The sequence below is a fragment of the Barbus barbus genome (assembly GCF_936440315.1).
Source record: "Barbus barbus genome assembly, chromosome: 42".
NCBI lineage: Eukaryota > Metazoa > Chordata > Actinopteri > Cypriniformes > Cyprinidae > Barbus > Barbus barbus.
Genome location: NC_136720.1, coordinates 22,379,770 through 22,395,224, shown reverse-complemented (window position 1 = coordinate 22,395,224; position 15,455 = coordinate 22,379,770). Strand labels below are relative to the sequence as shown.

The window sequence follows — 15,455 nt, the reverse complement described above, 5'->3', positions numbered from 1 at the left end:
TAATGTGATGATATTTTATTTTACCTCACATTCGGTGTGAATAGGCCTTAGACCCAAAGTTAAATGCAAGCCTGGACGCATCATGCTAACATTAATAAAGAGGACTTTTAGCACCTTTTGCCTAAATAAAAAGTACAAAGTACTTTTAATCGTGCATTTCTCATTGATAAAAAGTCTCTTAAGGCAATGTCTTGTATGTCTTGTATCAGCCACTGTATACACATTAGCATTGATAAATCTATGAAAAATCTGAGAAAACACCACGGTACTAAGTTCTGTTTAGAGTTAATTAAGGGGCTCGGGTCATTTGACAAGCAAAGTTATAATTTTGGACCTAAAAAGTGCATAAAATGCAGTCATACCCTTGTATCCCCTCTCTCAGTCTAAATAGACTGTGGAATATTTTTATTATATATATATATATTTTTATTTTTTTTTTTATTTTTTTTTTATTATATATATATATATATATATATATATATATATATATATATATATATATATATATATATATATATATATATATATATAATAAAAATATTCCACAGTCTATTTTATACATTACATCTAAATTGGGAGTTTGTAATCGTAAACCCAGAGAGGTTAAGTGTAAAAGTGCAAACGGTGGGGATGAAGTGAAGGGCGCAGCGTTAGAGCTGTGAGACTTTCCTGGGAATGAGTCGGGGTCTGGGAAACTGGTCGGGCCGGCGTGGCTCAGTGTCTTGCCTTCGAATCTGGTGCGGTTTGGGAGGGATAGGTGGTGCGTCGATGCTTGGAGGTATCGACATGCTCGGTGGAAGTGGGACCTGTCTGCGGGGGTTGTTCCGGTCGTGTCTGCTGTAAGGAGGCGGGGTCTTGTTCTCCCGCCGAATGAGCTCATCCGATCCGCTGGAGGCAGAGTTTGGGAGGGCGTGGTCAGTGGGCATGTTCTCAGTTCCGGAAGCCTCAGAGACACTGCAGCGACTGAGAGACGAGATGCCACTGCTGTAGCTTCCGGAAAGCACCGGAGAATTCGACACCAAACCTGTCGACTGGCACTCAGTGGGCGAGGGGGTGAACGGAGGCGCAGAGGTCTGCAAATACAAGATGAGAGAAAACATAAAGCTCTGGGCCACAATGTAGTTAGTAAAAGATAAGTTACCTCATTCTGCTAGAAGAAACCCTTAATAAAGAAACCATCAGTTGCAACAGAAGCAACGTCCTGCCTCACAGGGCTAATCTGTACACTGGAAGGCCAAAGCACAATATTCTGCAATTTTGGCTCTATTATTTCGAGGCAATACTGTCTCTTTTCATTACGAATTAATTTAATTAATTTCTAGGCAATTAAATCCGCAACTAAGACTGCAGCTGTTTTTAGGACTTCATTTCACTGAATAAAGCGTATTTAGTCTGATTGCACTCTGGAGAGAACTTCAAACACAACATTTCCGCTAGGATAATTCAGCTTTGTGCAGCAACTACAAACAAAATACACACAGTTGTGAATGGTGTCTCTCAATAATACATATATATACACACACACACACACACACACACACACATATATATACATATACATATACATATATATATATATATATATATATATATATATATATATATATATATATATATATATATATATATATATATATATATATATATATATATATATATATATATATATATATATATAAATACAGTGCCCTCCATAAGTATTGGAACAGTAAAGACAAAATTGCTCTGTTGGCTGTGGTGTCAAGGCATTTACAAATATGATTAAAAGATGAATATGAGACAAAACTACAGAATGTCACGTTTTATTATTAGCCGTTTCAACACATACATACAAGAACAGCACTTTTAGAGTTCATCCCACTCATTGATGTGAGCATAAGTATTGGGACAGTTGAACATAAGGCAGATATAAAAGATTAAAAGGTATTATTTAGTTGCAGATCCCTTGCGCACAATCACAGCAGTGAGTCTGTGACCCATAGACATCACCAGACTCTTGGTCTCATCCTTTGAAATGCTTTTCCCAGCCTTTAATGCAGCCGATTCCAATTGTTGCTTGTTTTGGAGAGTTTCTGTCTTTACTCTCCTCTCCAGCTGGTGAAATTAATGATCATTTGGATTTAAATCTGGAGATTGACTTGGGCAATCTAAGACTTTCCATTTCTTTGCCCTTATAAATTCCTTGACTGAACTGGCAGGGTGTTTTAGGTCATTGTCCTGATGCAATATGAAGCAGTTCCCAATGAATCTGGTGGCATTTTCTTGAATATTAGTTGGCAAGATGGTTTTGTACCCTTCCAAATTCATTCTTCTACTGTCATCATACATTAAGTCATCAGTAAAGTTGAGAGGGCCTGTTCCAGAGGCAGCCATGCATGCCCATGCCATGACACCACCTCCACCATGCTTTACAGATGAGGCTGTATGCTTGGGATCATTTGCAGTTCCCTTTTTTTCTCCACATTTTTGCTTTCTCATCACTTAGATTAAGGTTCATCTTTGTCTCAACGGTCCATAAACACAGTTCCAAAACTCTTCTGGCTCACCTTTGTACTTTTTTTGCAAACTCTAATCTTGCCTTTCTATTTTTGGTGCTGGTCAGAGGTTTGCATCTTGCTGTGTAGCATCTGTAATTCTGTGTCAAAGTCTCCTGAGGACAGTAGATTGTCAGAGCATCACCCCAGCTTTCTGGAAGTTGTTGGTGATTTTACAGACATGTCTTTTAGGATTCATTTTCATAGCTTTTTTGATTTGTCTGTCATCAACTACTGTTGTTTTCTCAGCCGATCAGGTCATTGTTGGTTACTGGTGTCGCTGGTGGTTTCCAAACTCTTGATTTCTCCATGCCCTTTGTTTTTGCTAGAGCTCTAACTGACTCCCTTTTTTCTTTTAGCATCCAAATTGCTTGCTTTTCTCTCAAAGTCAGATCCCTCGTCTTCATCCTGGTTTGTGTGTGTCATCGAATGCAAGATTCAGAATGCAGAAGTAATGGATATAACTTATACGACACATTCCCTGCTTTAATATCTGAAGAATTAATACAACAGGACACAGCTGATCACTTAGAAAGACCTGAGAGGCAACTGTTCTAATATTTATGCTCACATCAGATAGAGGGATGAACTTCTTAGCTGGTAAAACATCTATGTGTTGAATCACCCAATAATAAAATGTGACATTCTGTAGTTTTGTCTCATATTCATCTTTTAGTCATATTTGTAAATGTCTTGACTCCACAGCCAACAGAGCAATTTTGTCTTTACTGTTCCCATACTTTTGGAGGGCACTGTATGTGTGTGCGTGTGTGTGTATATACACACACACACACACACACACATACAGTACATATATATTATAAAAAATTATATTTCAAAAGATGAACAAATGTATTGGCAACATAATGGTTATTGATCACTATTATAGATTTTAAAGTTATTGGTATCAACTGAAACAATCCACTATTATCAGACTGCCTATTTCAAACATAAATTGCAATCTTGTTTTGAAGATTTCAGACTATCCAATTCAAACTGGATAGCGTAAAATTTTCTGGACCAGAACGGAAATTTGCGCTGGTCGATGTTGTTTTTTCCAGCTATGACTGACTGTGGAATCTGTACTCATGTGTGTGTGTGTGTGTGTGTGTGTGTGTGTTTGGTCATGCGTGTGTGTGATAAGTCACAGTATAGCTTCAGGCATGAGACTATTTCTGAGGCAAACAACCGTACACAGGTGGTCACACAGGTTATCCTTTCCCTTTCCAACCCACTGACCACACTTCCTTCAGGAAATTCACCAGCATTCCTGCCGAGATCTCTTACCATCCAAATCTCACCCTCTCTGCTTTGTTCTTCTGAGTAGCTTGACAGATTTCAGCATTTCTGATTTCCAGGAGGAGGAATAATTTGATTTCTGTGCAGTCATCTACAATTTAAATGTGAACAGTTTCTTTTCTTACATGGGTTAGATTCTAGAGTTTTATATGGTGTGTGTTTCTGAATACTAGGTGACGGGTCAATACATGGCACGAGACGAGAATTCAGGGAAACGGCAAGAAATGCAATTACCAACATGAGAAGCGCCAAATGAGGCGGTGTTGATTAGGAGTTTCTGAAAAGCCATTACAGTGGTGTTCTGCTTTAAAGACTGTTACTCTGAGTGAGGAGAATGTGCTTTTAATTTAAAACCTGAATACACTCACTGCAACACTGATAGCAGCATATCCGACCTTTTTTAAGGTCTGTGTCCCTTTTTGACTATTATGCCCTTTGAAAGAAAAATACTGTGGTTTCTTCAATACAGATACCTGCGTTTTCAGTAAAGCTGTCATTTTTATTCACTGTACTGGTATCGTACATAAACACGGTGTTGGACTCAAAATGATACAGAGAGATAACGAGTGAAATATACTAAGGTTCAAAGTTTTGGGGTTTGTATGATTTTTTTTATTTTATTTCTCTTTTGCACCACCAAGGCTGTATTTATTTGATTAAAAATACAGTAAAAACAATAATATTGTGAAATATTATTACAATTTAAAATAGCTGTTTTCTATTTGAATATATTTTTAAAATGTAATTTATTTCTGTGATGCAAAGCTGAATTTTCAACATCATTACTCCTGCCTTCAGTGTCACACGATCCTTCAGAAATCATTCTGATATGCTGATTCGTTGCTCAAGAAACATTTATGATTATCAATGTAAAAAAAAAGTTGCGTAGCTTCATATTTTTCTGGAAATTGTGATAATGTATTTACATTTTTTTAAATGAAAGTTCACAACAACAGCATATATTCAAATTAGAAATATTTTGAAACATTTTAAATTACTTTCCTGTCACTTTCAATCAATTTAATGCACCCTTGTTAAATAAAAGTAATAATTTCCTTCAAAAAAGATAAAAGAGCTTACTGACCCCAAACTTTTGAACGGTAGTGCATATATATTTTTTGTAGCAATATACGTGTGCCACCATTGAGATGGAGGACTTTTAGATGGGTTAGTGATTTCTGGAGGATCTGTACCAGATCGTACACAGACAAACAGTGTCCCTCTGTCTAATCGTCGGCCCATTTGGATTGACTTGAGTCTGACCCAGTTTAGACGGCTTGGATTGAGTCCCCAGACACTACAGTAAACATCCACACCAGTAAATGCATCAAAGGTCACTTCACAAAACACCCCAGACAACAAGAAAGGTCATACCTTCTGCGGCGAGCGTGATGTCATCACGGGGGACTGTGATCGTGTAGTCTTGGCAGGAGATCCTATTAAAGGACACAAAAAGTCAATCTTCTTCACTTGATACAGGAGCCTGGGACAGTAAACACGGTCATGGCTGTCTATTAATCAGGGAAGCGCTTTGTCAAGGTCGCTCGGCTAATGCAAAACAGTTTAACCATTCGGTACAGTACCAGTTCTTTTCTAGGAAGCTCAATTAGATTCCACAGATGTAGAATCATACTTTTTTTTAATAATGCAATTTGTTCCCCGAGGTCTACTTATAATGTTAGAGAAGTTTTGGAGGGTCAAAAAAGAGTCATAATTGAGTTTTAATGACCATTTCCCATCCTCTCTCTGACCCTGACTTCACTTCCTTTTCTTTTTTTTTGGATATACTGAACAAGAAGTTGCACTATTTATATTTCTAAAAGGTTCATAATAATCGTGATACTAATAAATTATATTATTATTATTATATAATGTTATTTATAATAATAGCAGCAGTATTACACATAATAATATTAATAATAATAATAATAATACGTAGCATGAATTATGTATTATTATATATAAACTAAAATAAAAAAATTAAAAATCATAAATATAATAAAAATGTCAAATAAACTAGTTACTGTTTAGTTTTATCTGAAAGTCGCTTAATAATAATAATAATAACCATATTACTATTATTATATTAATAATAACAGTATTATACCTAATAATAACTTACTATTTTTATTATTTATAAAAACTAAAATTAATATAAAAATATAACTAATATAAAAACAATAAAATGTAAAATAAACTAGTTACTGTATAGTTAGTAACAAAAATCACATCATAATAATAATTGTATGATATTAAAATGTATAAAAATAATACAAAATATTACATAATACTAGTTATAGCCACTATAACTACTATATTTATTGTAGACTATACATAATATATAATTTGAAATATAGCAAATATACTAGCTATAAATATACTACATATAGTTATGAAACGTAATAACAGTAATTTATCATATTGAAATTAATGTAAAAATGATACAAATATGATAAAACACATACATACAACGAAAGTAAGACAATGAAGAAAATACAACGCAGACCAACATCTGAAAGGTAATGAAGCAGCAACGCTGCAGACTGAGGTTTAAATACACATCATGCAGTTTAAAGACATAAATGCTGCGAGAAATCTCATCAAGAACGATTATAAACAAAAGAGTGTGTGGGAAGGATCCCGTTGTTAGATGATGTTCCTTTTCTCATTAAATATATGGAGAGAGTATCTTCAAATTCTCACTGATGTGTCTGACTGGCAGCCCTCATGATGCAGAAAGATGAAGAAGTTCAGACGAGCGAGAAACCAGAAGACTTTAGAGCAGAAGAGTGGAAGATCTGAGAGTTAAAAGGCTTGGGAAACATCTATGTGAGTCTAAAGGATCGGTCGGAGCGGATTTCTTTCTTTACCTGAGTACGGTGGTCTAGGAGGGACAGGGGGACACCTTCCATTAAAATCAGAGAGCGGCGCGTCTAGACTCCAGCTACTTGGTGCGAGCCTCACCACTTTCATACACAAAACATGCATTTCAGGTATATTCAGTCAACTCAACTCAAAATATGACTGGCAATAGCAAATCGAGGTTTAACCTGTCCTGCTACAACTTCCTGCCTCAAAAACAGGAAATATATTAAATAAAGAAAGAAAAATTTGATTTTTTAGATTAACATATATTTCCCATTTAATGTCTTAAAAACAATATCCCAAAAATATTCAACATTCAAAACTTACTAGACATTTTTCAAAGTCAATGTACCCACTATGAGTTAACCGCTGATTTAAATAGAAGAACAGATTAAATAAAGATGATGAACATCCTCAACATCTTCCTGTCAATCAGAATAAGCATGAGTCTGTTGGTGAACCTCTTTGGTGGTTCAGGCACAGCTGTCACAACACACAGGAGCGGCGAGCTGTCGGCTAGCATCAGATCCAGCGCGCTGATCGCCAGACCCCCGTCACTTCAGACAAAGATTCATACGCTCACATGCACATGCTCACCTTTGTCAGGGGTGGAGATGTTGGGGTCACTGCGAGGCAAGGAGGCGTCGCCCACTGGGTGTGGAACCGGCCTCTGTAAAAAGAGTATCATGTCACATGAATGCGGTTGCGATTTCTGTCTACTTATGATTTACTAAAGGCTATAGGTTTAATATTGAAATATCCATGTCATTGCTCAACATATTTTGTGCTTTATTTGTCATTTTCATTAATAGCAGAGAAGAGACTCAAGCTTCATTTTAACTTGAACTGGCTACAGCCCACAAGTGGAAAAAAGTGGCATTTCATCCATCCATTAATTCATGCATAATTTACACTAACAGTATTTAACGAAAAATAGAGTTATATACATTTTTTAAACTAAAGATATAGTATAGAGCGAGGGGTGAAAGTGAAAAGGATGTCATTTTCCTCCCTATGAGAATTTGCTGCTGATTCTGAAATGGGAATTCTGTTAATTTGCTAATTAAATGTTCTCAATTCCGAGAAATAAGGTTTTGGTTACATGAAAGTCCTAATTACAAGAAATAAAGTCTTAAAGGGGTCAAATGATGCGATTTCAAGTTTTCCTTTCTCTTTGGACTGTTACAAGCTGATTGTGCACAGATAAGATCCCTGAGGTTGCAAAGACTAAAGCCCCATTCACACTACAAGCGACATTCAGCGACAAAGCGACATGATCCCAATCATTTCAATGGAGAGCTGGCGATTTCCGGCGTCATGAGCGACAGCGACCGTTGGTGATCGGATGGGGCGACCGTTGGTGACCGGATGGGGCGTGTCCAGCGACGCGACAAAGTTCAGAATCCTTCAACTTTATGCAAATGAAGAGCGACTTTTGGGAGTGACAGCCAATAGGAAAGAAGATGGTTGAGCTCACGTGATCGTTCTCCTCTCAGCCGTAGATAAACATACTCAATGGAAAACATCTCATTCATTTTTGTTTGTATGTACGGACTTAATTCATATTTATATTATATTTAGTATTTAGCAGCCATGACAGGGAGACGCTGTGTTTCTAGGTGAAAGCAAAAGCACTTTATTTGGCCTTCCGAAAGTAGATGCATTTAGGAATCATTAAGATTACTTGCAACAGAACAGCAATGCATTTTATGGAAGACCATTTCAACCAATCGCGGCTTGTGTGCAAATACATATGAGCATCATCACTATGTCTGTCACGCGACTCAGTTCCCCTCTCGGGCTTGAACTGATGATAAAACTAAGGACATTATAAACTGTCTTTACTTTTATTTTGAAAGCTGAAGCTCACGATTATGGAAAGGGGGCGTTACATTTCCGACAAGAGCTTGTGGTGTTCGGCCAATCACAATGCACTGTGCCAGTTGGCCAATCAGAGCAGACGGCGCTTGTCGGAAGGAGGGACTTTGTAGAAAACGAAGCGTTTGAGAGAGGCGGGGCATAGAGGACCTACAATAATGTACAATATTTGAAAAATAATGTGTTTTTTGAACATTGAAGCATGTCAACATATTCTGTTACACCAAATAATGATCTTTAAAAAAGCATCATATGACCCATTTAATTGCGAGAAATAAAGTCTCAATTGCAAAAAAGTCTATTATGAGAAAGTTTAAATTCAATTGTGAGGAATAAAGTCTTAATTGTGAGAAATAAAGTCTTATTTGAGAGAAACAAAATCTTAACTGCAAGAAATAAAGTCTCAATTGAGAAAAATAGTCTCAATTACGAGAAATAAAGTCTTAATTATGAGATAGTCTTGATTACTAGAAATAAATTATACATCATAAGAGTCTTAGTTGTGAGATATAGTCGCAATTACAAGAAAAAGTCTCAATTATGAGAAATAACATTTCAATTACAAGACATAATATCTCAATTGTAAGAAATAGTCTATTATGAGAAGTTTAATTTAGCAGAAATAGCGTAGCAGTTACAAGAAACTGTCTCAATTATGAGAAATGGTCTTAATTTGATAAAATGGGAAATAGTCTTAATTCTGTTAATTCCTTTAATTGTTAATTGTGAAGAATTCTTTTGAGATTTGAGCTGATGATGTTGTATACTGCATAGATACTTAAGCTTCTCTAATCTTTTTGTATTCTATCGGTTTTCTTTTTATTACATTAAAAAAAAACCTTGCTACGTGCACTGCGTTAAGATAACTGAGACTTGTTATAGCACTTGCATATCACTGCCCTTTTGCTGATTTTGATTGCTTCCATTGTCCTCATTTTTAAGTCGCTTAAGATAAAAGCATCTGGTAAATGAATAAATGTAAATGTATTTTACCTCACTAATAGTTTCGCTGAGTCACATTCACAAAATCAATTTTACATGGTCATTTTTAAAGATGCGGTTAATGCAAATCTTACAATGAAGAAGGGAAAGAGAGGTAAACCCATCCAGTACACAAAAAAAGCTTCCAAAAACACTCCTATTGTATATGACCTGAACACTGGTGAATATTAAAAACATTGATAATCTAATCATGTTCATACCTGTGCAGGATCCAGGGGGTTTGGATATATGGCACTGCAGGGTCTCTCTCGTGGCGAGAGGCAGTTCTCTCGGGAATGTTTGTGTTTATCTGGCAACTGTGGAGAACCTGTGAAGGGTGAGGAGGTGTAAGCAAGGGTGTGATTTCAGCAACACACCAACACGAATGCTCACATTATGTGCCCACACCCACACACAGACAGAAAAAGGACATAGATCTTGCTCTCATTTCTTTGCTAACCAGCCAGCACATGAAATAAAGGCTCATCCTTGTCTTTCCCTCCCGCTAGGGTGAGAATTGTTCTGCTGGGGTGACAGACGGCAATTTCGCAGGGAGAGATAGACTAGCCGACATGGGGAGCGGCCTGGACCTGCTCAGAACACTAACTTCCTCCTCCAATACAGGACAGGAGGCCACGGCTCCCTTATGCGCCCCGGTGATAGTCATCATCAGTCTAGAGTTCTTCAAGCTGCATTTTATGCTGTCTGTAATTCTCCAGAAGCGCTTCCTGTCTGCTGCTGCTTTATGGGGGTCTCTATGGGAGGCATGGAGGGCTGCCAAGGGGAGACTATAAGATTACATAAATGTCTCCATACATATTCCTGTTTTTATGACCTGTGTCCGCAAGTAAACACATGCTGGATAGAGGGAGATAAGAGGCCAAGGAAGAGCAGAGGAGAGAGAGAGATACAGAGGGGAGAGTTCTGCTATATATCAGGACGCTGGCTTTCTGTAGCCCACAGTAAAACAGCATTAAATGGGCCGTAAACTTCGCTGCGCTGTAGCATTTTATTTTTAACATGGAAATTTGTTTATTACGGAAGCCTGATTCTGAATCAGAGCAAAAAGTAAAAAAATGTAATTGCAATAAAGCTAGGAAAGTAGGAAAGAGCCAAAAGTTGTAATTGCAACAAATAACAGTAATAATTTCTCGCAGTTAAGTTTTTTTTTTTTGCAATGTGATATACATGTCTAAATTACCAGACAAAATTCACAAGTCATAAGAAATGAAGTCCAAATTATGATTGCAAGTGTAAGATATGTCGTATTGTGAAATCTTAAAGGGGACCTATTATGCAAAATAACTTTTAAAAGGTGTTTGACAGTTGTGTGGCTGCAGTGTGTGAAAACAACTAGCCTATGATGGTAAAAATCCACCCATTCATTTTTTATATTCCCAGTAAATCATAAACAGTCTCTCAGAACAAGCGGTTCCAGATTTTCCCTACGTACACATCATTGTAGGGAGAAATCCCTGCCCATTTGTGACCGTCTCTGCCCTATTAGCATAAACACAGCCCTGAGTGAGAAGCTGCAGTCCGCCATTACTGTTTTGTTGCAGTAGCTGTTGGAGATATACAATGTCAGCACCAACGAGGCATTACAAGTGTCATGTTGAAATGCACTAATGAACATTGGAGTCTCCATAGACTCCCTCTATCTGAGCCACTGAGGACACTGTGGCTAAGCTTCATTTTCGAAGGAAATGTCCCATAAAAAAGGTAAAGTCCTATATAGTTATATAATTATTCTGAAAAAGGAATCAACACCAACGCTTCGTGCGCAAACGTCAGCTCCAGACAAAGTAAGCGCGTCATATTTTGTTTTCCAAATTGCCTTTGTGAAAGAGCTTCTTGGCACTCTGTAAGGCTAATGTTGCTAAAGCTACCATTGTCTCTGCCTGTTTTCACTGATGCTACCAGAAAGATCGTAAATAGGAATGTAGTAGTTACAAATTGCATATGAAAGTAATATGACAATACGCATATGATATTTTAGTGCGTGAGATTGTTTGTTATTGTCAGTATGCTGGAGCATGAGCTTCTCAAACTCCGCCCTCTTCTGAAAAAGGGGACAGAGCTGCAGCTCATTTGCATTAAAAGGGACAAACACAAAACGGCGCATTTTGACTAAATACCCTAAAAGTGGCAACTTTAACAACCTATAAAAATTGTAACATCTGCTTATGATCCTTGATGATCATTGGGACTTTATATCTTAAGAGACCCCTTTTAGCCTTTTGACATTTGCATATAATTCACAGACCTGGCCCCACATTCGACCTTTATATGGGTGCTAAATTGCCAATGGTTCAGGTGTATGAATGTATCTCTGGTTTAATATCTTTTAGATGTCTCTTTCTTGATATCAAAATGATCTGCTCTTTATTTCTCAGACAATGATGTACACTGTGACCTCGTGAAATGCATCATACTATTCTTACGGTACTGTGGGAAGAATTACACCGATCGAGCAGAACAGTCATAAAGCATGCAAATGAGGTGTCAAGTGAGACAAAGAAACACTTTCCCGCTGAAACTATGTGCCTTGTTATTGGTCAAACTGACCAAAAATGGGTGTTACAGGGTCAGATAAAACTTCTCCCACACCCAAAAGACGAACTCTTCTCTTTACCTTCGGTGCCCTAGAGACACACATCACCGTGGAAACCTCGCGACTCCCCTTTCGGGGGAGTCTGAGCTTCTGGCAGTTTTGAGTTCAGTAACTAGCGATTTAACTTCGGACGATTACTCCAAACTGGTGAAAATCACAGAAATATCATCAGGCATGTAGACATGAATATACTGTATAGCTGTGCTGCCCCATTTACTCCTGCTATTAACATCTGATTTGAGCATTCGGATGGCATGTAAATTTCAGTAACTTTAGCGATGGCTGGAATGACAAAGCTTTCACTCCTAAAGGAATTCATTAAGAATCTACGCATTATACATGCAGCAGGACACTTTACGCAGCATCAACAAACCAGTGCAAGTAACCGCTTGTTAACTGTTTAGATGCACTTCTAGGCTTCGACCCCTTTTAATTAAGGTGATGTAATTCTTTGATGGTTCTAACAGGTTGTGTTTAGCTGATGTGCAAATCCTGCCATTATGCTCTCTCTCTCTCTCTCTCTCCATGCCTTCCTTCTGTTGGCATCTATGTTTAATGTGTGTATGTTTGTGTTTAGTTCAATGTTACATGTTCCCCTGTAGTGTAGTTTAATAAACATCCATATGTATTCACACTTGGTTGTGTCTGCAGCTCACAGAAACGAGGTCACTTTAACGATCCGGTTTCGTTACATGCTCTATGAGCGATGTATTAGTAAGGAAATAATTTTCCTTAGAGTCAATAGACGATTAAAACTGTCCGTACTGCGGACGAACAAATAATTTTATTGTACTATTAATGCTACAGTTAATTCCTGAAGATGAATATATAATTGATAACAACCCGTTATGATTAATTATGTTCATCTCACTTTGAGCTAATTTGCTACAAAATGATCTGTGGGGTATTGAGCTAAATGTCACATACACACTCTGGGGACATTAGAGACTTATTTTACATCTTGTAAAAAGGGGCATAACAGGTCACCTTTATAACTCAAATATCAAAAATAAAGTTAAAACTAACAGAAAAAAAGTCACAGTTACAGGAATTAAAGAGCAATTATGAATTTGCATTATAAAGTCACAAATAAGAATTATAAATTTTTGTTCTAAAACAGTTTTCTTAACTTCAGTTTTGCATCAACAAGTTATTTACTAGGTTTAGTAACCTCTCTCTATGGAAGCCCGTTTCCGCCAATGAATAAAAAATAAAACAAGGTAATTGCGACTTTTTATCTCACAATTCGGACTTTTTTTCTCGCAATTCTGACTTTATAACTCGCAATTCTGACTTTATAACTCGCAATTCTGACTTTATAACTCGCAATTCTGAGATATAAACTCGCAATTCTGACTTTATAACTCGCAATTCTGACTTTATAACTCGCAATTCTGAGATATAAACTCGCAATTCTGACTTTATAACTCGCAATTCTGAGATATAAACTCGCAATTCTGACTTTATAACTCGCAATTCTGAGATATAAACTCGCAATTCTGACTTTATAACTCGCAATTCTGAGATATAAACTCGCAATTCTGAGATATAAACTCGCAATTCTGACTTTATAACTCGCAATTCTGAGATATAAACTCGCAATTCGGAGATATAAACTCGCAATTCTGACTTTATAACTCGCAATTCTGACTTTATAACTCGCAATTCTGAGATATAAACTCGCAATTCTGACTTTATAACTCGCAATTCGGAGATATAAACTCGCAATTCTGACTTTATAACTCGCAATTCGGAGATATAAACTCGCAATTCTGACTTTATAACTCGCAATTCTGAGATATAAACTCGCAATTCTGACTTTATAACTCGCAATTCTGACTTTATAACTCGCAATTCGGAGATATAAACTCGCAATTCTGACTTTATAACTCGCAATTCTGAGATATAAACTCGCAATTCTGACTTTATAACTCGCAATTCTGAGATATAAACTCGCAATTCTGACTTTTTTTCTCACAATTGCGAGTTTATATCTCACAACTCTGACTTTCTCGCACCATAGCAAACCACTCTCCGTGTAAGGCTTTTGGACGCGGTTGGACAGTAGCCTACCATTACCGCCGGGCTTTCAGACAAAACATTCTTCATTTCTTTATAGTTCTGAGTTTGAGGCAGCTTCTATTGCGTTATTTTAATAACAGCTGTCAAGTAAAGCGCGTATTATTGTAACACGAGAGTGGATATATATATGAATGCACGCAGGTGGATTTCCTTCACTCTCGCATAAAGCGCGCTTTCATCTCTATGTTCTTGCTAGAATTATCTTATCTCCTGTATTTAATGTTGTAAGATATCGACCAAGCAAGACATCCCCAATGAAAATTATAAATAAATTATAAATAAATGAAAATTATTTAGTCAATTATATATGAAGAATTCAGATGCAAAAGCTTAAATGCCATCTGAAATTTTCTTCTAAAATTAGTATTTTTCGTTTATATTCAGTTATTTTACTTTAATGACAATGAAAAGAACCTGTTCCTGAGAAAAATGCTCATTTTAGAATAACATTTCAGATGGCACTTATGGCTTTTGCATCTGAACTCTTCATTGACTAAATAATAATAATAAAATTAATGAATCCTTTATTTATAATTTTCATTGGGGATGTCTTGCTTGGTCGATATCTTACAACATTAAATACAGGAGATAAGATAATTCTATAGCAAGAACATAGAGATGAAAGCGCGCTTTATGCGAGAGTGAAGGAAATCCACCTGCGTGCATTCATATATATCCACTCTCGTGTTACAATAATACGCGCTTTACTTGACAGCTGTTATTAAAATAACGCGATAGAAGCTGCCTCAAACTCAGAACTATAAAGAAATGAAGAATGTTGTGTCTGAAAGCCCGGCGGTAATGGTACTGTCCAAACCGTGAGCGCAAAACACAGAAATAAAGAATAATGAGTAATTTTTATGTTTGTTCAAAAATCATATTCGGACGCAACATTCATCTAGTTCAATATATAGTTCAGCTAATTGAACAAAGTACTGCAAAGCCTTACACGGAGAGTGGTTTGCTATGGTGCGAGAAAGTCAGAGTTGTGAGATATAAACTCGCAATTGCGAGAAAAAAAGTCAGAATTCTGAGAAAAAAAGTCAGAATTGCGAGTTTATATCTCAGAATTGCGAGTTATAAAGTCAGAATTGCGAGTTTATATCTCCGAATTGCGAGTTTATATCTCAGAATTGCGAGTTATAAAGTCAGAATTGCGAGTTTATATCTCAGAATTGCGAGTTATAAAGTCAGAATTGCGA

At 36.8% G+C, this 15,455-nt stretch overlaps 1 protein-coding gene across 1 annotated transcript in view; it reads right to left on the bottom strand.

The window, feature by feature from the left end:
* Positions 1-580: 580 nt before the first annotated feature.
* LOC306861583 (dedicator of cytokinesis protein 4-like) overlaps positions 581-15,455 on the bottom strand; it is a 103,249-nt gene continuing 88,374 nt past the window's right edge. Inside the window, exons 48-52 of the mRNA XM_079403947.1 lie at positions 9,779-9,885; positions 7,296-7,368; positions 6,704-6,799; positions 5,208-5,269; positions 581-1,073 (exon numbers count right to left, since the gene is read on the bottom strand). Coding sequence (XP_079260073.1) covers positions 651-1,073; positions 5,208-5,269; positions 6,704-6,799; positions 7,296-7,368; positions 9,779-9,885 — 761 coding nt within the window. The 3' untranslated portion in view covers positions 581-650. The remainder of the gene's footprint in view (positions 1,074-5,207; positions 5,270-6,703; positions 6,800-7,295; positions 7,369-9,778; positions 9,886-15,455) is intronic.